The following is a 19,452-nucleotide window of genomic DNA, read 5'->3' as shown; positions in this document are numbered from 1 at the left end:
CCAAACTCCCCAGCAAGAAGGGCTGACTCTCCACCAGCACCCGGGGCTCCTGGGCCACACAGCTAAACGGCACTTCCCAATGCATCCCCCCTGCAGGCCCAGGAATGTGCATTGAACCCTGGCCCATGGAAGAGTCTCCCGTCCCGCGGTCCCTGTGGGAAGGGTCTCCCACGGGTCCTCAGAGGACTCCAAGGCCCTTGCAGAGAGCCGAGCCTCCACAGAGAAGAAGCTGGGTTCTGACAACCGCGAGGCACGGACCGTACCCACCAGCAACCCGCCCCAGACCGCGCCGTGAATGGAAAATAACCCTTTGTGTGTTCAGTTAGTGGGATCTGGGGCTGGTCTGAATCAGCAGTCAGCCTCCTGTCCCCAGTACGCCCTCCTCAGGGACACGGAGCCCCCGGGTGCAAGGAGGCAAGCATTTGGTGTCACAGTGCGCTCCTGCTGGGCCAGCGCTGACACCAGCAATTCCCCACCGACGGCCTTGCACGGGGGATGGGGCGCCAGAACCACACACCACAGCCTGGGCAGCACCAATTCCCAAAAAACTTTATTGTTTCAAGTGGCAAAATGTAATTGGTCTCTGTGGGGGCACCTGGCAGGACGGAGGGAGGCCTGGGCTAGGGCTGGGGCAGGGCTCCGCCCATTACAAAAATCAAAGGCTTTTATAAAAAATGCTATAAATTGGTATCAAAAGAAAACCCGAGGGAGGCTGGAGGAGGAAGCAGAAAGGGAGGTGTGAAGAGAGCGAGGGAGGAGGGACCAAAACCTTCAACCACAAATGCCTGAATCTGGTCAGGAGGGAAGGGGGTGGGGGTGGGGGGGGGAAACATTGGGAAGGGAGGGGATACAAAGTGCATAAATGTGCCTCCCCAGACGCTCCTCAGACATGGAAGGGGACAGAGGCTGCAGCCTGGGGCCTGGTGGGGCTCCAGCCATCTCCTCGCCGGGGACCCCACAGGAATGGGCACTGCCTGAGACTGCCAGATGGGAAGGACCTGCAAGGGGGAGGGGAGGGAAGAGGTCAGGAGGGGACACCATGGCAGACAGAGGACCCGCCTCAGCTTCGGCTTCCCAGGCCAACTCCCCCAGCTGAGCTGAGGGGTAGGAGGGTCCCACCTGGGGCCCTTGAGCCTGGTTAGTACCTCAAGGGGTCCCAGACCAGAAGGACTGGCTGACCCCACTCGGGCCAGCCATGGAGCCAGGAGCACATGGGGACCGTCCTTGAGCCCAGGGAGGAAGGCAAGATGGAAGCCCTCCTCCTCGTCCATCCCAGCCCAGACAACACCTTGTTCTGTGGACAAAACCTAAGGGGAGCCAAGGGACCCATCAGTTCCTAGCGCTTAGCTCTACTGACCTGCCTCAGAGAGAAAGGGGGACAGAAAAGGCCTAGAAGGTGGTACGGGGTCTCCTGAACCTTCTAGGTCAGGCCCTGCTCACCTGTGAGCCCCAGACAGAGCCCCAGCCCAGGAACCCGCTCTTACCTCGAGGACTTCTCAGACCTTCTTCTTCTTCAGCTTCAGGGCTTGTAGCCAGTTGGGTGATGATCCTTCTGACCTAGATGACACAGAGCAAAGGTCACAAGGCAAACCTCAGGAAAGGTGAACAAAGTGAGGAAGTGGTGGGGAGGGAAACCCACCCTCCAACCGGAAGAAGTGCCAACTTCACACAGTTAATTGAGGCCCACCCACGGAGGCCAGTCAAGGTCACCTACCCTGAGGATTTCTCTGGCTTAGGAGGTAATGCAAGGGGCTTCCCCAGCCCAGGGACCTTGCAGGACTTGGAACGCTGCACCGCGGGCTCCTTCTGGCTCGGCTTGCTCTCTGCAGGCTCCCCCTCCTCAGCCGAGCGGTTCCGGGGGCGCAGCTTAGCCTGGGAGACGAACCCAAGCACAGAGAGACATCAGAGGAACAAACAGGAGGATTCCCAGAGGGCAAGGCCTTCTCCCAAGAGTACACCACCCCCAGAATCCAGCAAAGACCCCTCTGGAGTCCTTTCACCCAGATGGATGGGAAGTCACTTGAAAAATAAGCCTCCACGAGTTGAGCCACACTTGGCACAGAGCGGGTGCTCAGGTAGATTCTGCTACACTGAATTAAGACTACCTAAGCTGGACAAAGCCAGTGGTGAATTCCCAGCCCTGTGTCTGTTCACTCTGTTCCCTCTGCCAGGAACACCTCCCTGTCATCACCCCACCATCCACAGCCAACTCCTACATATGCCTCAAAGCCAAGATCAAATAGTTACATGAGGCCTTCCCCAATATACCCTCCCATCTCACATCATATGACCATTAGGAAATAATCTCCCCTCCCCCGCCAACAGGCCTAGCCCTTATCTGTACCTCCCCAGTGACACCTAAGCACCTCCCCCACCTCCACCAGAGCTAATCAGAGACATGGCCTCTGTCCCCACCCCCCACTGCCCTCCGCCCCACATGAAGCTCTAGGACACAAGGCCTTGTTACTCCTTCCATCCCACTAAGCACACAGCACAGGCCAGCAGGCCCCTCAGTGGAGAGTAAAATGACAGGAGGAATGGGAAGAAGGGCCCATGCGATGGAGGGATGGGTGGAGAGAGAGACGGAAAAAAACGCTGGACGCAAGGTGGCTAGAGGCTGATATGCTGGCTGAAGGATCGGATGCTACCTTTAGGGCTGATGGACTTAGGCCAGGGAAGAGGTTGACTTTCAGCCCCTTGGTGCCCAAGGACATCCGTGTCCGGCGGTTCTGAGGCTCCTCCACCACCTCCTCGTCTGAAGATGGCACCCGAGAAGCTCGTGGCTCTGCAAGGGGCAGAGAGGGGGCTCAGCACAGAAAGCAAGCCCAACCAGCCCTCCCCTGCACGGCTCCCAGACAGCGCCACGGACATCACCCAACAACACAGGGTCCCTACCCGTAGAGTCCTGGAACAGGCGTGCATCTGAGTCTGCGGCCTCGGACAAGCCCAGGGTGCCCCCGGGCCGGATGGCCGGGGCCCGGTGTCCTCGCTTGCGTCCCAGGTTGGCGCGGCTCCGGTACATGGCACTGTCAAGGATCTCCGTGTCCTGCTCGGGACAACAGCAACGTCACTGCCATCGCCGTCCCGTGGCCCTGCCCCATCCTGCGGGAGCCCTCAACAGCAGCGGGCTGCCTGGAGCGCCCTGTTCACAGGACTCACTTCCTGCCCCCCCGATGGGCACGGCTCAGGGCCGAGGGCCGGGGTTCCAGCTACATCACCCACAGGCCCCTCAACAGCACAACCACCGGCCTGGGCTCTCCCTGCACTGACCTCAATGAAGGAGAAGTCCTGACTGGGAGAGCGGGGAGAAGGGCCTTGGGGGGGCTGCCGAGGGGGCCGTGTCGGGCCCTGCTCGCCCTGCCCGACCCCTGAAGGGCTCCAGGCACCATCCACCTCTTCCGTCTGGCTGGCTTCACCATCCGGCTGCGGCCTCCAGGAAGGCAGCGGGTCCCCGCTAGGCTCCGGGGGCTCCCCTTGGTCAGCACCTGCTGTGGCTCCTTCCTCCTCCAAAAGGCCCCGGAGGCCCGAGGCTGCTGACTCCCTACAGGCTGCTGCCCTGGAGCTGCTGGCAGCCAGCATCTCCTCCAGCAGGCCCTGGGAGCCAGAGGGCGGGGAGCGGGCCGGGCACCCGCCAAGACTGCAAAGGAGACCAACCAGAGCACAAGGTCAGCCGTGAAGCCCCATCTCTCTCCCACAAAGCCCATCCACAGTATCCATGCCCCCCCCCCCCCGCTTCCCCCACCCTTTCCCTCTCCCACATATCCAGGCTTTCCCAGATGCCTTCCTAAAAGACATAGTCAGGGCCCAGTACAGCACAGCACGGAGGGAACAAGGTAGGCAGCCTGGCAGGTTGAAATCCCAGGTCTGCCACTTACTGAGGCTTTGGATGAGTCCCTCCACCTACCAAAGCCTTGGGCTCCTCTAACTCTAGAGTCACTGGGAAATGGAATGGCAACCAAAGCGCAAAGCCCAGTGTCCAGCCCCCAGCGCGTACCCATCACTAACAGCAACTGTTACCACTGCTACACTGCTACACTGTTACGGGGCTGCTGGGGGCTGCCATCAACGGTCCCCTTCTAGGGGCACCTGCCCAGGTGGTCACCCTCCCCAGGATGAGCCAGATACTGGCCCATCTGGCCACGCAAGCTCTTGAGCCTTCGGCCCCCACAGCAGCCCTCCCCATGCCCCAGACTCATGAAAGAGCCAGGGACTCCCGAACAGGCCGGGCCTTGGCAGACCGCCGTGTGTGTGGACAAGCTGCTCCTGCGCCTGGAAAGCTCCCACACTGCCCCTCCACTCACTCTCCCTGCAGCTCAGTTCCTCTTCAGAAGCTGGCCCGCTCCCCTCTGGCCCACTCCCCTCTGCAGCCCTGCAGGCCCTGGGCTCCCACCTGGACCAGTCCCTGCCTCAGAGCCTGTCTGTGAACAACTCAAGGGCAAAAACAGGCCCCTTTTGCCTTTGTGTCCCCAGCACCTGCACCCAGGGCCTGGCCAGGAGGAGCGAGACTAAGCAAATGTTTACACACTGAGAGGCTGGGTCACCTTGCACCTCAACACAGCCTGTGCATCTCCTGCCCGCCGGTCCCTCAAACTCTACACGAACACACGTGGCACAGCACACACACTACTCACACGCCTCACACTGCGAGCTGGTGTGCTGGCCAGCTGCCACCCCTGAAGTAAGGACACACCCTGCACACACCATACACCTCCCTCAAGGACCCAGTAGGACCCTGCCCCCACAGCACAGCAGAGCCCCCCCCCCCACCCAACCCCACGCCACACACACACACTGATGCCGCGCAGGGCGGCGGGTGGGTGGGCGGGCGTGGGAAAGGCTGGCAGGGCCAGGGCCCGGAAGCCAGGCCTTCAAGAGTTGCCAAAGGGACTGGAAGGGGAAGGGAGTTGGGCAGGTGAGTCAGTAGCGGGCGGAAGGGGGGAGGGCAGGAGAGAACATGTGTCAGTCTGTCCTTCCACAAGCTGCTGACAGATGGAAATGAAAACGCTCTGGGTAGGGAGGGAGGAGGCGGAGGTGGCAGCAAGGCAGCCGAACGGAGCGGCCCTGGATGGGGGCCAACACCAGCTCACCCTGCAGCTTAAAATCAGGGAGACCAAAGGGAGGGGGCAGGGGTGGCACCCCCACCCAGCCCACGGCCTCTCCTTGGGGTGGGGCAGAAACAATGCCGAGGGCTGGCCTACAGAGTTTAAGGGGATGTGAAACAGCGGATGGGTGGATGGAAAGATCCACACCCAGAGCAAGCTGGGCTCCCAGCCACGTGGGCAGAGGGCAGCAGATGAGCTCAGTGGGCCCCGGGGGTGGCCACCACGAGGGGAGGGTGGGAAGAGCACTGGGGAATGAGGCGTGCATCGCCCCTGCTGGTGGGGCTCAACCCCAGCTCAGGAGAGCTTGCCTGCCTCTGAGCTCCCAGAACACCTATAAGCCGAACTCCTCCCCAGCAGGGAAGCAGGAGAGCAGCACAGTCAGGAACCTGTGCTGGGTGCGGCCACCGGCACAGATGTGGGCTCCGTGTACTTGTCCACTCTGAGCCTCAGCTCCTTCCCTGGCAAAATGGGGACCATAGAAGACCCATTCTTCACGGAGTCTGTTGGTAACAAGCTGGAAATGTGTGCCCAGCACACCCATTAGCACCATGCTCCATTTTTTCTAAGTTTTTAGGATAATCGGGGCACCTGGGTGGCTCAGTGAGTGAAGTCGGACTCTTAATTTTGGCTCAGGTCAGGATCTTGGGGGTCCTAGGATGGAGCCCCACGTCCAGTTCCACACTCAGCAGGGAGTGTGCTTGAGAATTTTCTCTCTCCCTCTGCCCCTCCCCCACTCATGCCCACACACACTCTCTCTAAATAAATAAATCTTTTCTTTTTTTTTTTTTCCTCTTTAATCTGTTTTTAAAAAAATAATCATTGGGGTGCCTGGGTGGCTCAGTGGGTTAAACCTCTGCCTTCGGCTCAGGTCGTGATCCCAGGGTCCTGGGATTGAGCCCCGCATCGGGCTCTCTGCTCGGCTCCCCTCCCCTGCCTACTTGTGATCTCTGTCAAGTAAATAAATAAAACCCTTAAAAAATCATCATCATCATCATCATCATCATCCCCAACATAGGTTCCTGGCCTGGGGACTTGCCCTGTCTTGCACCATCTACACGCCTCACCCATCTGGACTTAGGGTCTCCTGAGGGTCAGGACTTGAGCCAAGCCCACCCCACCCCCACCGCCATTCCAGGGACAGAGCTGGGGAAGGGCATGAAGCAGATGTGCACACAATCAGCTTGCTGGTACTCAAGGCTCCAAGACCCAAAATGAGGGGGGCTTAGGCCTACAGCTGGAATGATGTGCCTGAAGGAGCAGCAGCTGGCCTGGACCAAGAGACACAGGAAATGTGCCCAGAGAGATGTCAGCAAAGCTGGGGCCCAAGGGAACATTAAGGAGCCTGTAATCGCCAGCTGCGGACCTTGTGCAAGACACACTGCCTCCCTAGGCCTCAGTTTCCCCACCCATGATGTAAGGGGGCTGGCCTCGACCTCTGTGGAAATTCCACAAAGACCCCAAAATGACTGAGAGGTCTCCACGTCACGGGGGCCCAGGGGAGGGGTAGAAGATGACCAGGAGGCCATAGAGAGGAGAGGTCAGTCCATGAGCTCTCGGGGGAACCAAGAGAGCAACTCCCATGAGGACAAGGTGGCCCTAGACACAAAGAAGGAGCCTGAGCTCTCCCCAGGACCCACCCACCCCCATGCTGTCCTTATCACAACTATGCTGGACAGCATTCCAGCCAAGGACCTCCTGCCATCAGGGATACCTTTGTCCTACACAGAGATGTGACAAAAATGTCCCCATGGGCTTCACTTTATGGACAGCTCAGATCCATGCAAATTGGCCAAACAAATACAATTACAAGTAGCAAGCATTTTTTTTTTTTTTTTTTTTTTTAGCAATCACCACATGCCAGGCAGGTTTCTAACGCTTTATGTGTGTCCGCAACTCTTAATCCTGTGAGTAGGGGTAGTAAATTACTCCTGAGGTACAGACAAGAAATAGGAGTCCCTGAGAAAGAGAAGGAACTTGCCCAAGGTCACAGAGGTGGTGGCTGAATCAGGACCCAAACCTGGCAGATGGACCTAAACCCAGACTACTCTGAGCTATCCTCAAGGACTTCCCCAGGGGAACCTCCAAAATTTCCTATCAAGAGCAATTTTCCAGGGCGTAGAATTTCCCTAAGTCAGATGCCCAGAACACCAGCTTCTTGGATATTAGTCAAATAAATCTGGTAAACCTTGCCCTAGAGAAAGGTCAACAGGTTTCCTTAGTCCTGTGCTTTCACCTGCCAGCACGTGCTCATGCACAAACACTCGAGGTCTCCTCCGTGACCAGAGTCCGGAGCCTTCCCCAGACTGATGACACAGAAACCAAGAGCGTCTTAAAGGCTCGAGACAAGCTCAGCAGGCTGAGCGCTGAGGACTCCTTCTCCACTCCTAACTTCTTCCTCTTCCCCAAGCCGGTCCAGCCGCCTCCTGGAAGCCCCCACCCCGGTCCTGAACAAAGGGAAAGATACTCCTGCTCTCTCCTTCTCAAGGGCCACCCAAGCAGAGGGGAAAGGCAGACCAAGGGGTCCCACTCCTTGGCAGTCTAAGACTCTCAAGCACTGTGACCACACCGGACAGCGTTTAGGACGCTGCAGCCAGAAAGCACTGCTCTGTGACCTTAAGCAGGTCACACCCCTTGTCTACATGCAGGCTGGAGATGGTAAAAATCCCTTTCCACAGCACAAGGCAGCTGAGAAGGACAACGAGGTAAGGGAGGCAGCGGAGCAGTGGGCCCAGCGGAGCAGGGTCCCGGGCACTAGGAATGGGAAAGCTTCCTGAGGCTAACGTTACAAAGTGAGGCTCAGAGACGTCCAGGAACTCGTCCAAGATCCCAGGAGCCTCCGGGCTCCCCATCCTGTGAACCGGCAGCCTTAGGCACCTCCCTGCGCTCTGCCCGCCTTCCTCTCTCTCACTCCTTCTCCTCACCCAATGCCTCTCCCAACCCATTGGCTGACAGCCCCCACCATTCCCTCTAGACCCTGTAGTCCCACCCCCCTGCCACTACCATCAGCTCCTTCCACTCACCACACGGCCCCCACTCAACGCCTCCCTTTCCCCTCTCCCTCGACTGCCCAGTGAGAAGCTCTAGCTTCTTTTTTTTTTTTTTTAAAGATTTTATTTATTTGACAGAGAGAGATAACAAGTAGTCAGAAAGACAGGCAGAGAGAGAGGGGGAAGCAGGCTTCCTGCTCAGCAGAGAGCCCGATGTGGGGCTCGATCCCAGGACCCTGAGATCATGACCTGAGCCAAAGGCAGAGGCTTAACCACTGAGCCACCCAGGCACCCGCTCTAGCTTCTTCTGAAAGTTCTAACTTTCTACCCAGTCAAGAGAATAACACCAAATCTCAACCAACAGGAAATGTTAACAGAACAGACGCAACGTCTTTCTAGCCCCCTTTCCAGGTGTGAGATCACCTCAGCTGGTTCCAGAACATAAAAATCCCTGAGACAGGCCATGGTTGGCTCGTAAAACCACTAGTCTGTTCCTCTGGAAAGTTCCCTTTCAGTCACTCTGTGCATGGAGGCCAAGATCATGGGGTGGGGAGCCCTACGACCTTCAGGCTTTTAAACTGTTGCTCTTCTGGGCCTGAAGACAGAGCAGGCAAGAAGCACTAAGTTCCTAAGCTCTGCAAGAAACAACAAGCGCCACTGTCCTCCACTCCTAACCTGGAGCAGCCCAGGCCAAGTGGACAGAGCCCAGTCCTCCTGCCGACGCCTGTGAAAGCATCCATGTTCCTGGCCCAGGAAGCCCCTCGGCTTTGGGCCAAGAGACCTGCGGGACAGATGCTGTGCACATTGATCCACCCCGAAGATGGGATCCACACCCTTCCAGCACAGTGGTGATACACAGCCACCAAGAAAGCCTAAAGCATGGGCAACAAACAACACCTCAAACATCCCCATCTTCAAAACAAGAATCCACCTGTATGTGTATCACACTCCACTTAAAAAAACATACAATTAGTAATCCACAGTCCAAACCATCTTAATTTTCCAAGCCCTACAAGTCCTTGGGGGAAAGCGGTTTCTTCCCTCCTAAAAAAGGCTGCACTGTTTCAGAGAGCTGCCACTCCTCCCCCCGCCCCACCCCAGGGATGGGGCTCCCTTACCTGGTTCCAAAGCCAGGGGCTTCTCCTGTCTCCATCCCAGGATCTTCAGGACGGGTCTCCAGGGAAGGGGTGGAGCGGCCTTCACCCTGGGTCTCTGGCCCACTTGTTCCTCCAGGCCCCAGCTCTCTGGCCTCCAGGCCCGGGGACAAGGCGCTGTGGTCCCTGAGCCCTGGCTCCGGGCACTGGCTGACCTCTCCCACCCCATGCTCCCTGGCTTCACTTGGGGCCCCCGAAAACCCCACGTCCCGGAGACCCAAGTCCTGGGTCCAGTCCATCTGGCCCACTCCACATCCCCGTGGGTCCCGAGAACCTCCAGACTCTAGGTCACACGTCACCTCCAAATTCCTTAGGCCCAGACTGCTGCCCCAGTCCACCTGGCCTGCCCCAAGCTCTCTGGGGCTACAGCCTGCCCCCGGGGCCATGCTCCTCAGGCTGAGGTCTGGTGTCCAGTCTGCCTGCCCCACCCCACGCTCCCTTGATTTAAGGAACTCTTCAGCCTCCACGCCCGACCAGTCGGTCTGTCCCACGCCGCTCTCTCTGGGCTGGCTGGGGCTCCCTACCTCCCCGACACCAGCCAGATCTCTGCCCCTCCCCCCGACATTGGAGGTCCAGTCCTCCTTCTCCCCGACCCCAATCACTCTGGGCTCCTCAGACCCTCCAGACTCCAAATGGCCAGCCAGGTCCACATCTCTCAGGCCCAGCTTGTCTGACCAGCCCATGTGTCCCACAGCTTCCTCCCTGACCTCACTCGAGCCCCCAGAGGCCACACAGCTGGACACTTCCAAGTTCCTGAGGCCCAGCTGGTCGGTCCAGTCCACAGGCCCAGCCGGGGTCTTCTCCGGAGGCACAAAGTGGCCACCTGCGATCTGGCTAGAAGGGCTGAGGACAGCACCACCCGCCCGGTCATCACCGATGATGCCGAACTGGAGGCCTCTCTCAGAGGCCTCCACACAGAAGTCGCCGCTCCAATCGCGCTGCCCTGGGCTGAAGGTGGCCTCCGGCTGGGGGACAACGCCACAGCTGAAGTTGTCCACCCAGCCTCGCCGGCCCACCTCCCTGTCTTCCTGGCCAGCATCGGCCGGCCTCTGGCCCCCTGCCTCCTGGCCGGCACCGCCACCATGCCAGCTGCTCTGGTCTCTCTGTCCCAGTGCCCCGTCCTGGGACTGGGAGGTGCTGGGGCTGAAGAGGCTCCCTGACTCTCTCTCTTCAGGCTGGCTTGCCTCCCTGCTGGTCTCGCCCAGACCGTCTCCACCACTCGGGACCTTCTTCTCAAACTCCTCGTCCTGCTGTTGGGCTTCTTCGGGGCTGAAACCGGCACTCAGGGCTCTCATCCCGAACCCTCGGTCCTGGGGGCTGCTACTGCTGTAGTCCCTCATCCAGGCGCTCTTCCCGAAATCCTGATCCGGCTGCTCTGCACTCCGGCTGCTAAAGGTGCCGAGTGAAGAATTTCTCTTCCCAAACTCCTGGTCCTGCCCATCTGCATCCCGGCTGCCGTACCTGCCGACGTGGTCCTTCGTCCCCAACTTCTGGCTCTGCTCATCTACATCCTGGCTGCCATAAGCACCCAGAGAGTCTCTCTTCCCAAATTCCCAGTCCTGAAGGCATACATCCCGACTGCTGTAAGCACCCAGTGAATCTCTCTTCCCAAATTCCTGGTCTTGGAGCTCCGCGTCCCGGCTGGAGTAAGTGCCCTGGGAATCCCGCTTTCTGAACTCCCAGTCCTGAACATCTGCCTCCTGACTCTGCTGAGTACCAAGCTGGGCTGGTGTTCCGATCACCCGGTCCTGGGCGGAAAGGCCCCCCGGGGCAGACACTCCACTCCCATCCCGGCTGGCGACCTCGACGTCCTCCTGGCCAATGCCACACCTGTTGGCCCACTCCCTGGCACTCCCTTCCCCTGCTGCTTGCCCACGCTTGCTAGTCCAGTCTCCCTCTCCAAGGCCTGGGTCCCCTCGAGGGCTTGCACTCCCGAGGCCATAGTTCTGAGAAGTGTCCTGGGACCAGCTGGAAGGACTAAAACTGCTGGGAGGTGGGTCTGCCGCAATCCCAAATTCACTCTGCAGATCTTTCTGGGCCCAGCCAAGAAGTCCCTAGGAATCAGGAAAAAAAAGACACAAACAATGCTTAGAGTCCATCACAGTGGGAGTCCAGAATGAGACTCAGCACTGCCCAGTGTCTGAGAGCCCCACTCTGGCAACAGAAAGCCTGGGTTTAGATCCCAGCTGCGTGACCTTGAGCAAAACACTTCACCACTCTGGGCCTCAGGGTCCTCACCCTTAAATGGGAAGAATTCCTACTGCATGGAGTGGTTTGGGAGAATTAAACAAGATGGTTTAAACCAAACCTCAGCATAGTGCCTGGCTTGAAAGGGGCACCAGATAGGGACAATCAATGATCCCATGGTCATGTTTACAGCCCTTGGGCAACACTCAGCTAACTGCCAAGCAAAAGGCAGCTTAGAGTGGTCTTCACAGGGCTGCGAAAGGCGTCTGCTTTCTATTAGAAGCAATCAAGACTCAAAGGCCCTCCACAACCTCCTTTCCAAGGAACAGTCTGACTCTGCCCCTGGCCCTACTCACCCCTTCCTCCCTATGAAAAGCACCCTTCTGCCTAGCCCTTCCCAGAAAGACCTCCTAGCCCTCGCCTCATCCCTGGAGAAGACAGGAGGGACAGCCTCTGCCATGGGAGAAGAGCAAGCCCAGGGCTCCCTGCACCCCGCACCCCCTACCCCGACTCACTTCTTCAGGCGGGGGAGCCCTGGGCTCTGGGCCGCGGAGCCGGCCAGCCTCATCCCTCAGCGCCGCATTGGCTAACAGCCTCTCCAACACAGACATGCTGGGCTCCCGGTCCCCAAGCCCGGCCATGGCCCCTGCCCCCAGCCCGCCCCGGGCTGCTGGGTGCGGCTGGGCGCAGGGACAGGGCTGGGCCGCTCCCCTCGCCCGGACCTGTCCAACGACTCTGGCTCCCTCTGGCTCCCACTGGCGCTGGCCCCAGCTCCCTCCACGGCAGCTGCCGCTCTGGCAGCCCCGCCCAGAAGCTAGTTGAGTCACCCAGAGCCCGGGACAGACACACCTCCCAGGAGCCAACCGGGTCTTAACTCCTTCCTGCTCCTCCTCCTCCTCCACCTCTCCGCCCCTACCCCTAGAGGCAGCCTGGCTCTGCCTTGCTTCCAGCCCCGCCCCTACCGGCCCTGGCTGGCCTTGAAAAAGACATTTCAAAAAACCACCTGGACCCAACCCTTGAATTCAGAGCAGCCTGGCAGGGGAAAGGGCACTGGCCAGGGAACTGGCCCTCTGACCACCGCCCAGCCACCAACTCACTGGGTAACCCCGCACGAGGTTCCGCCTCCTCTGGGCCTCCGCTTTCTGCCTAGAAGGCCAGTCTTGAGCTCAAGGATAGGGGCATTCTTAAAGCCAACACTTCCTAGATACTCATGATGAACTCTGTGCCGTCCTTAGTGTTTACGGCTTCTCTAGTCTTTGCCACGTGAGGAAGAGTTCATCGTCGTCACCCCCATTTTACAGACGCAGAAACCGAAGCACAGAAAAGTAACTCATTCAAGGTCACATGTGGGCAAAGAGCAGGGAACCCAGGCAGTCTGGTTCCAGAGCCCACACACTGAATGTCTGTGCTAGGTTGCCTTCCACAATCCCATCGGTAAAGCCAGACTGAACACTCAGTGTGGGTCAAGCACTGGGCACTTTGCACATCTTGTTTTACCTGTGGTCCAACCCTAAGAAGCAAATGGTCTTATCATAAAAGGTCTCTGAAGCTCAGACGTTAAGGCACGTTAGCAGGACAGCTCCCACGGGCCCATAGCCTCTGGTCCCCCAGCTCTGCCAGTGAGGCTGGGAGGGACACAGCCCTAGGGGCCTGCCTCATGGTCATATCCCAGCTCTTGACACACAAAATCCACACACTGGAAGAAAGCCCACCCAAGCCCTGGCTTCCACCCCAAGGCCCCCAGCCCTCCCTGTGCCCCCGTCCTCACCTCAGAGCAGGTTGTCGGGGTCTCAGATCCAGCTCCCCGCCTTGTGCTGCCCGCACTAGGTGGTGGCGAGGCCAGGAGCTCATCCAGCCAGCGGGAGCTGCTGTCAGGGCCTGCAGGCTCGGGGGACACGCTACAGGGGTCTTGACGTTCTGTCCTAGATTGGGCGGCTTCAGCCTGGACCAAGGTCATGGCCTCCTCCTCAGCAGGCAATGCCTGCTGGGGGTCCGGGGTATCAACAAAGAGGACACAGGGCTGGTCGGGGGGTGCTGGCTGCTGTTGCCCCAGGACCGGCTCCAGGACGGGCAGAGCGGCCCCTCTGGTGGCCAGAGGGAGCATGGACTCCTGTCCAGCCAGGGGCTCCCGCTCCTCATACCTCTCCTCTGCCTGCAACAAGGCCACTCCAGGTGTGCCCCCTGGTGTTGGTAAGGGCTTGAGGGGAACTGGGGACTGTGGCTGACTCTCCCCATCCGCCTTCTGGGTTGGGGAGATGCCCGGATCATCCACCTGCACCCAGGAACCAGGCCTTCCTGGTCCCTCTGGAGCTGACCGGGCCCCTCGCCCCTGCTGGGACACCCCTTCCTCTCTGCTGGATGCAGCCCAGTCACCAGCCTCAGCGGCCTCGGCGGCCTCAGTGGCTTCAGTGATGGGGGAGGGAGGCGGGGAGTCCAGACGCCACACCCCTAGACCTGAAGGCCGCGTAGGGAAGGTCCATTCAAAGGACTGTGACAAGCTCCAGTTGGACTCTGTCCCACTCCCAAAGGGACGATCCAGGGCAGACTGGCTCCCCTGGGATTGGGGCAGGGCAGCCAGCGAGCCCCCCAGCTTCTCCTGGTCTTGGCCAGGAGGCCGGAGCACACCTTCAGAAAATCGGCGCTGGGCCAGGCCGATGGGACGGTCTAGGTCACCCTGGGCCACCACATCCCCAGATGGAAACGTCCGAGGAAGATCCAGCAACTCACCCCCCTCCATCAGGGGCTGGGCAGAGGTAGCTGGGGGCTGCTCCGGGCCCGAGACCTTCTCAAAGGCTGGACTGCCAGGTGTGGGGGCCTCTGGGGCTTCCACCACAGGGAGCCCTGAGCTTGGGGGGCAGCGGGAGCTCTGACCCTCATCGGGCAGGGTTACAGTTGGGGATGCTGGGGTCATAGAGAGGCAGGGGGAGGGCCCAGAAACCACAGGTCTCTGGGCTTCTGGAAGCTGAGAGTGGCAGGGCGAGCTCTCATCAGGTGAGTGAAGTCGGGGAGACCCCTCCTGGGGTGAGTGAAGTTGGGAAGACCCCTCCTTGGGTGAGTGAAGTTGGGGAGACCCCTCCTTGGGTGAGTGAGGTCGGGGAGACCCCTCATCAGGTGAGCGAGGTCGGGGAGACCCAAGGGCTAGGCCTGAGACTTCAGCAGGGAGGCCTGAGCTGGTGGAGCCTCCCTTCTCTGAGGCAGGGCCTGGACTTGAGGGATCCCAGGACTTGGAGATCTGCAAGAGAAAGGTCAAGAGCCATTACTCACTGCCCAGCTGGGGAGGAGGCCCCTGCCAGCCCCACAAAGACCCCAGGTCAGCTGCTTTCTCGCACTCTCACTCCACAGACCAAGAGAAGGAAGGTGGGCCTCTCAGGACAGCTAGAAAAGACGCCAAAAGTGATTTACAGTATCTTATGCTTCTAAGATTCACAGACCCACCCCACCACCCCAGGCCCTCTCACCAGAAAACATGCATAGCCTCACTCATACCATTCCAAGTGGTTCCTATCTTTCCTCCCACCCACCCCAGAGCTCATCTCTGGATCAAAGGTCTGTGGTCCATGGGTCAAGAACCCTGGCCTGACAAAGGGAGAGGGAAAATGGGGAATCTGCCATCTGGGCGGGCGGGGGTTTGCTCGAGCAGGTCTGCCAGCCCAGGGTGAGGCCAGACCACCAGCCGGCGGAGTAGCTACAGGAAGGCGTGTCCACAGGTCCCAGAACTATCCACTACCCCAGGAGGCAGGCAGGCCTTCACTCAGGATTCAGGAAAAGGCACCAAGGGACATGAAAACACAGGCCTTGGAGTCACGGGCACTGCATCTCCTAAGCCATACACCCTGCTCACGGTGGTCACTGGGATCTCAGAGCCTCAGCTCTCCCCTCTGTACGTTGGGGCTACAACATCCATCTCAAAGAATTAGGTCAGAATTAAATAAGATCTCTACACATGGCCTCTTGGGATAAAACTTACAGAAATAACAGAAGCTACAGGATAGAGGTCCGGAAGAGGAGGAAGAGGCAGAGGGGGCACCAAGCACCTGGCATCCCCACATCCCGCCAGTTCACTTGGCCGGTCCCTAGACAATGAAGGAAGCCTTGCTTCTTCTGACCTTTGCCCTCCCCGGGGCTCACACTTCTCCTTCCACACTCTCCAATGCAGTGTTTTCTCTCACATCCCTGACTCAACCTGGGCAGGGGAAGGTTCTGCTTTCTTCTCAAGGCCCCTTCCAGTCCCTCCACCCTCCCTCCTCTCTACAAAACTCTGCATAGGGGGACATCTATCTGGGTGGCTCAGCAGATTGAGTGTCTGACTCTTGATTTCGGCTCAGGTCACGATCTCAGGGTCCTGGGACTGAGACCCGCACAGGGCTCTGCGTTCAGTGGGGAGTCTGCTTGGGGTTCTCTCTCTCCCTCTCCTTCTGCCCCTCCCCACCACGCTCTCTCCCTTCTCTCTCTAAAATAAATAAATCTTAAAGAAAAACAAGACAACAAAAAAACACCTCCAGTGTTCAACAACACGCTTCTAAACCCTACCACCCACAACCCTTCCCACAGTGCCTCCTGCAGAGCCCTTGGTCCCAGATCACAGCCCCCTTCCCCAGCACTAGCCACCCATCATAATCCGGAGTGGTTTCAATGGCCACACAGGCAACACTTCTGCATCCTGGCTCTCTGTTCCTTGATCTCTTCTTGACTTTGTGACCCACCCATCCAAGATCTCCACCTCCCTGCCCTGCAGCCACACCTGGGGCTGGACGTGCCTGGAGAAGAGCGAGCAAGCAGAAGGCTGGGTCTCACCACAGCCTGACCCTTGCTCGAACCTCCAGGACCTCAGATGGGTCTCGAGTGCCCAGCGGTCCCCCAACACTTCCCTCCCCTGCCCACACTCCCAAGCAATGCTTCTGCTGTCCCGCCTCAGGTGCCAGCCCCCACACCTCACCACCTACACGTGAGCACAAGCACTGTAGTCCCCTTCTATGCTCGTAAGCTGTCCCCGCTCAGAGCTCTCCCTCCTGCGCTCAGAGCTCTCCCTCCCTCATCACAGATCTTTCCTTCTCTACCAACTCATTTCCATCAGCACACAAGCTGCTCTCATTTCTTCTGTCTTAAAAAACATAGTCTTGACCTCACCTCTGTCTGAAGCTACCACTCAGTTTCCTGAACCTGCTGCCTACATTCATTAATCTATCCAGAGAGCTCCTCTCGTTCCATTCTCTCCCGAACCCACTCCCAACAGCCTTTTCCCTTCACCATGCCAGCTCACACTCTTGTCAAGGTCACCAGTGACCTCCCTGAAGCTAAATCCCATTCCCGGGGCTCACCTGCCTTGACCTGGCAGCAGCATCCAAAAGTGGATCACACCCTTGTCCAGCCCCAAAGCTGGGCGCTGGTTCCGTGTGACCTCTAGGACTCCACCATCCCCGATCCCCTCCAGGTCTCCCTTGCTACGCCAGGGGCCAGGGCCCTCTGCCCTCTCTACCTCTCTTGCGCCTCTGGGGACCTTAACCTTCCTGGTGACCTTAGGCATCTTGACTGCCACCTGTATGCCAACAACTACCCAGCTGTCCCCACCTCCATGTTTCCATTTGGATGTCTAAGAGGGATCTCAACTCAGCAAATCCAGAAGCAAACTCCTCATATCCCCCCATCCTGCTTCACCCTTCCCAGTCCCCGTCCCAGCGAATGGTCACCCGACCCTTCCACTGCACAGGGCAAACGCCCTGTCGTCATCTGTGACCCCACGCCAGCTCACTCTCCTAGCAAGCCACCTGAAACCCCGTCCACATCATACCTCTCAACCCCACCAGAGTCGGCCCCCAGGGTCCAGCCACATCATCTCCCACCTGGATTATGCCCCAACTGGCCCTTGCTGTTGCTCTTAGCTCCCTACTACCAACACGACTCTTTACAACTATGCCAGCAGCACGTCACTGCTCTCCTCCACAACCCTCAATGGCTTCTTCCTCTCCCCAGAGCCCACGCCCTTCCAGTGCCTTGTGAGGCTCCAAGCCATCTGACCCATCACCTGTCACACCTCGCTAGCACACAGCCGCGTCCTCTCTGACTGTGATCCAGGCTTCCTGGCTTCCCAGCCAGGAAGGTGCCAAGTCCCTTGAACCTGCAGTTCCCTCTGCACAAACACCCAGGCAGCTCACTCCCTTACCTTCGTGGCAAGGCCTCCCCGGTTACCCTCAGCCCAGAGCTCTCTGCCTCTACAGGTCTCCCGCACTTGTCTGACACACAACATCTGTAGGTTCCCAGGGAGGCCTGTGCTCGTGTCTGCTTCCCTGCACTAGAAGGTGAGCTCCCTGAGAGCAGGACAGTGTGAGCCTTGTTCTCTGCTATGTCCCCGGCACACAGCTCATAGCAGGTGCTCAGCAAACATTTGTTGGATGGACAAGGGAATGTGGTCAGGTTTCCATTGTGGGGAAGACGAAACAGCCTTTGACTAGCAAGGGCTCTATGAGCAAGAAGGGATATCAGTTACGTAGGAAACCAGGCTGCAGGGTGTCTGGGTGGCTCAGTCGGTTAAGCGTCTGCCTTTGGCTCAGGTCATGATCCTGGGGTCCAGGGACCGAGCCCTGCATCTGGTTCCCTGTTCAGTGAAGAGTCTGTTTCTCTCTCTCCCTCTGCCCTTCTCATGCTTGCTCTCTCCCTCCCTCTCTCTCTCAGATAAATAAATCAAATCTTTTAAAGGAAAAAAAGAAAAAAAGAAAAGTACAGTGAGCCCGACTACCCTCTCAGCATGCTGTGGGAAACAGTGGGGATGAAACAGGAAACCCCCCTCTTCGAAACCCCAAGAAGGCAGCCCAGCCAGGGAGAACAGTGGAATCAGGGACCTCAGAGGCTGCTTCAGCCCATGGGCACCTAACCTTGGTGAGCTGTGGCATCGGCACACCTCACACGGGACCAGGAGCGCCCACTAGCCCGAGTCATCACAACGACTAAGTTAGTCACCGATCCTGCGACATGTCCGACACGTCCAGGTAGACAGCTCATCAGTTATAGATACTGTAACTGTTCGTAACAACCTGTCTTACGGCCTAAACCATACCTAACCACCGCAGTGATCGAGAACGCTGGCCTGGGAGTCGAGAAATCGGAGTCCCGGGCTCCACAAGGAGTCCACATCGGAGTCCTCCACAGGCCTCAGTGTTCCCATCTAAACTACAATGAGCTTACACAAATGATCTCACGTGACCCTTCTAGTTCTAAAATACTAGGATTCTGGGACACCTGTGTGGCTCAATCATTAAGCCTCTGCCTTCAGCTCAGGTCATGATTCCAGGATCCTGGGATCGAGCCCTGCAACAGGCCCCCTGAGAGCCTGCTTCTCCCTCTCGCTCTCCTCCCCTTGCTTGTGTTCCCTTTCTAGCTGTCTCTCTCTGTGTCAGATAAATAAATAAAATATTTAAAAAATACAAGACAATACTAGGATTCTGATTTGTAACAGGAGGCTAACTCACATCAGCAGGTGGGTCCGAGCTGGCTGGCTGAACTACGTCACCGTTGAAGGCCACGTCCAAAGGGGCATTCCTGTGAGGGAACAAGACAGGAAATGAAGGCACAGAATGGAGCAGCCCCTCACTGAGGACAAGGAGAGAGTGGATCAAGAGTCTGCATAAATGACTTTACCACCACCCAAAGTTAGCCCCCTGCCCCAGGCCATTTATTAGTGAGCCCTACCTGGAATCACTGAAGACTGAAATGCTGTGCAGTTTCCACAGAGAAAGTGCCCAGAGAGACCATCCCCATTCCCTTCCCGCACGTCAAGGGTTAAATGACCCCCACATCAAGGGTTAAATGACCCCCACAACCCACTCCTTCAGGAGAAGCACCCTGCATACCCAGAACCCTCATTGGTTCCCCGAAAGATAACTCCTCCTGCCCCTAGCCCCTAAGGGGTTAACGTCCTCCTCCAGCCAGGGAGAGCGCAGCTGGTCCCATGGTCCCAGCCACCCTGCCAATACTTCTTGAAGGATTGCAGGGGGAGGACGGGGGGGGGGGGGGGGGGGGGGGGGGGGG

The 19,452-nt window shown here is 58.4% G+C and overlaps 1 protein-coding gene across 2 annotated transcripts in view; it reads right to left on the bottom strand.

The window, feature by feature from the left end:
- Positions 1-815: 815 nt before the first annotated feature.
- The window catches only part of LOC111149998 (tankyrase 1 binding protein 1), a 24,505-nt gene continuing 5,868 nt past the window's right edge, over positions 816-19,452 (bottom strand). The window contains exons 4-13 of one of the 2 annotated variants that reach the window (XM_022507302.1): positions 18,894-18,963; positions 14,570-14,662; positions 13,199-14,446; positions 9,208-11,297; positions 3,271-3,637; positions 2,896-3,046; positions 2,649-2,785; positions 1,715-1,872; positions 1,485-1,557; positions 816-998 (exon numbers count right to left, since the gene is read on the bottom strand). In XM_022507302.1, the coding sequence (XP_022363010.1) occupies positions 1,497-1,557; positions 1,715-1,872; positions 2,649-2,785; positions 2,896-3,046; positions 3,271-3,637; positions 9,208-11,297; positions 13,199-14,446; positions 14,570-14,662; positions 18,894-18,963 (4,375 nt within the window). In that variant the 3' untranslated portion in view covers positions 816-998; positions 1,485-1,496. Of the gene's footprint in view, positions 999-1,484; positions 1,558-1,714; positions 1,873-2,648; positions 2,786-2,895; positions 3,047-3,270; positions 3,638-9,207; positions 11,298-13,198; positions 14,663-18,893; positions 18,964-19,452 lie in introns of both variants that reach the window. The other variant, XM_022507301.1, reaches the window with a different exon arrangement.

Source organism: Enhydra lutris, unplaced genomic scaffold (assembly GCF_002288905.1).
Source record: "Enhydra lutris kenyoni isolate GAN:26980312 unplaced genomic scaffold, ASM228890v2 scaffoldscaffold22, whole genome shotgun sequence".
In the NCBI taxonomy this organism is placed as follows: Eukaryota; Metazoa; Chordata; class Mammalia; order Carnivora; family Mustelidae; genus Enhydra; species Enhydra lutris.
Note: the sequence above shows the minus strand (reverse complement) of the source record. Positions and strands in the feature narration are given on the sequence as shown.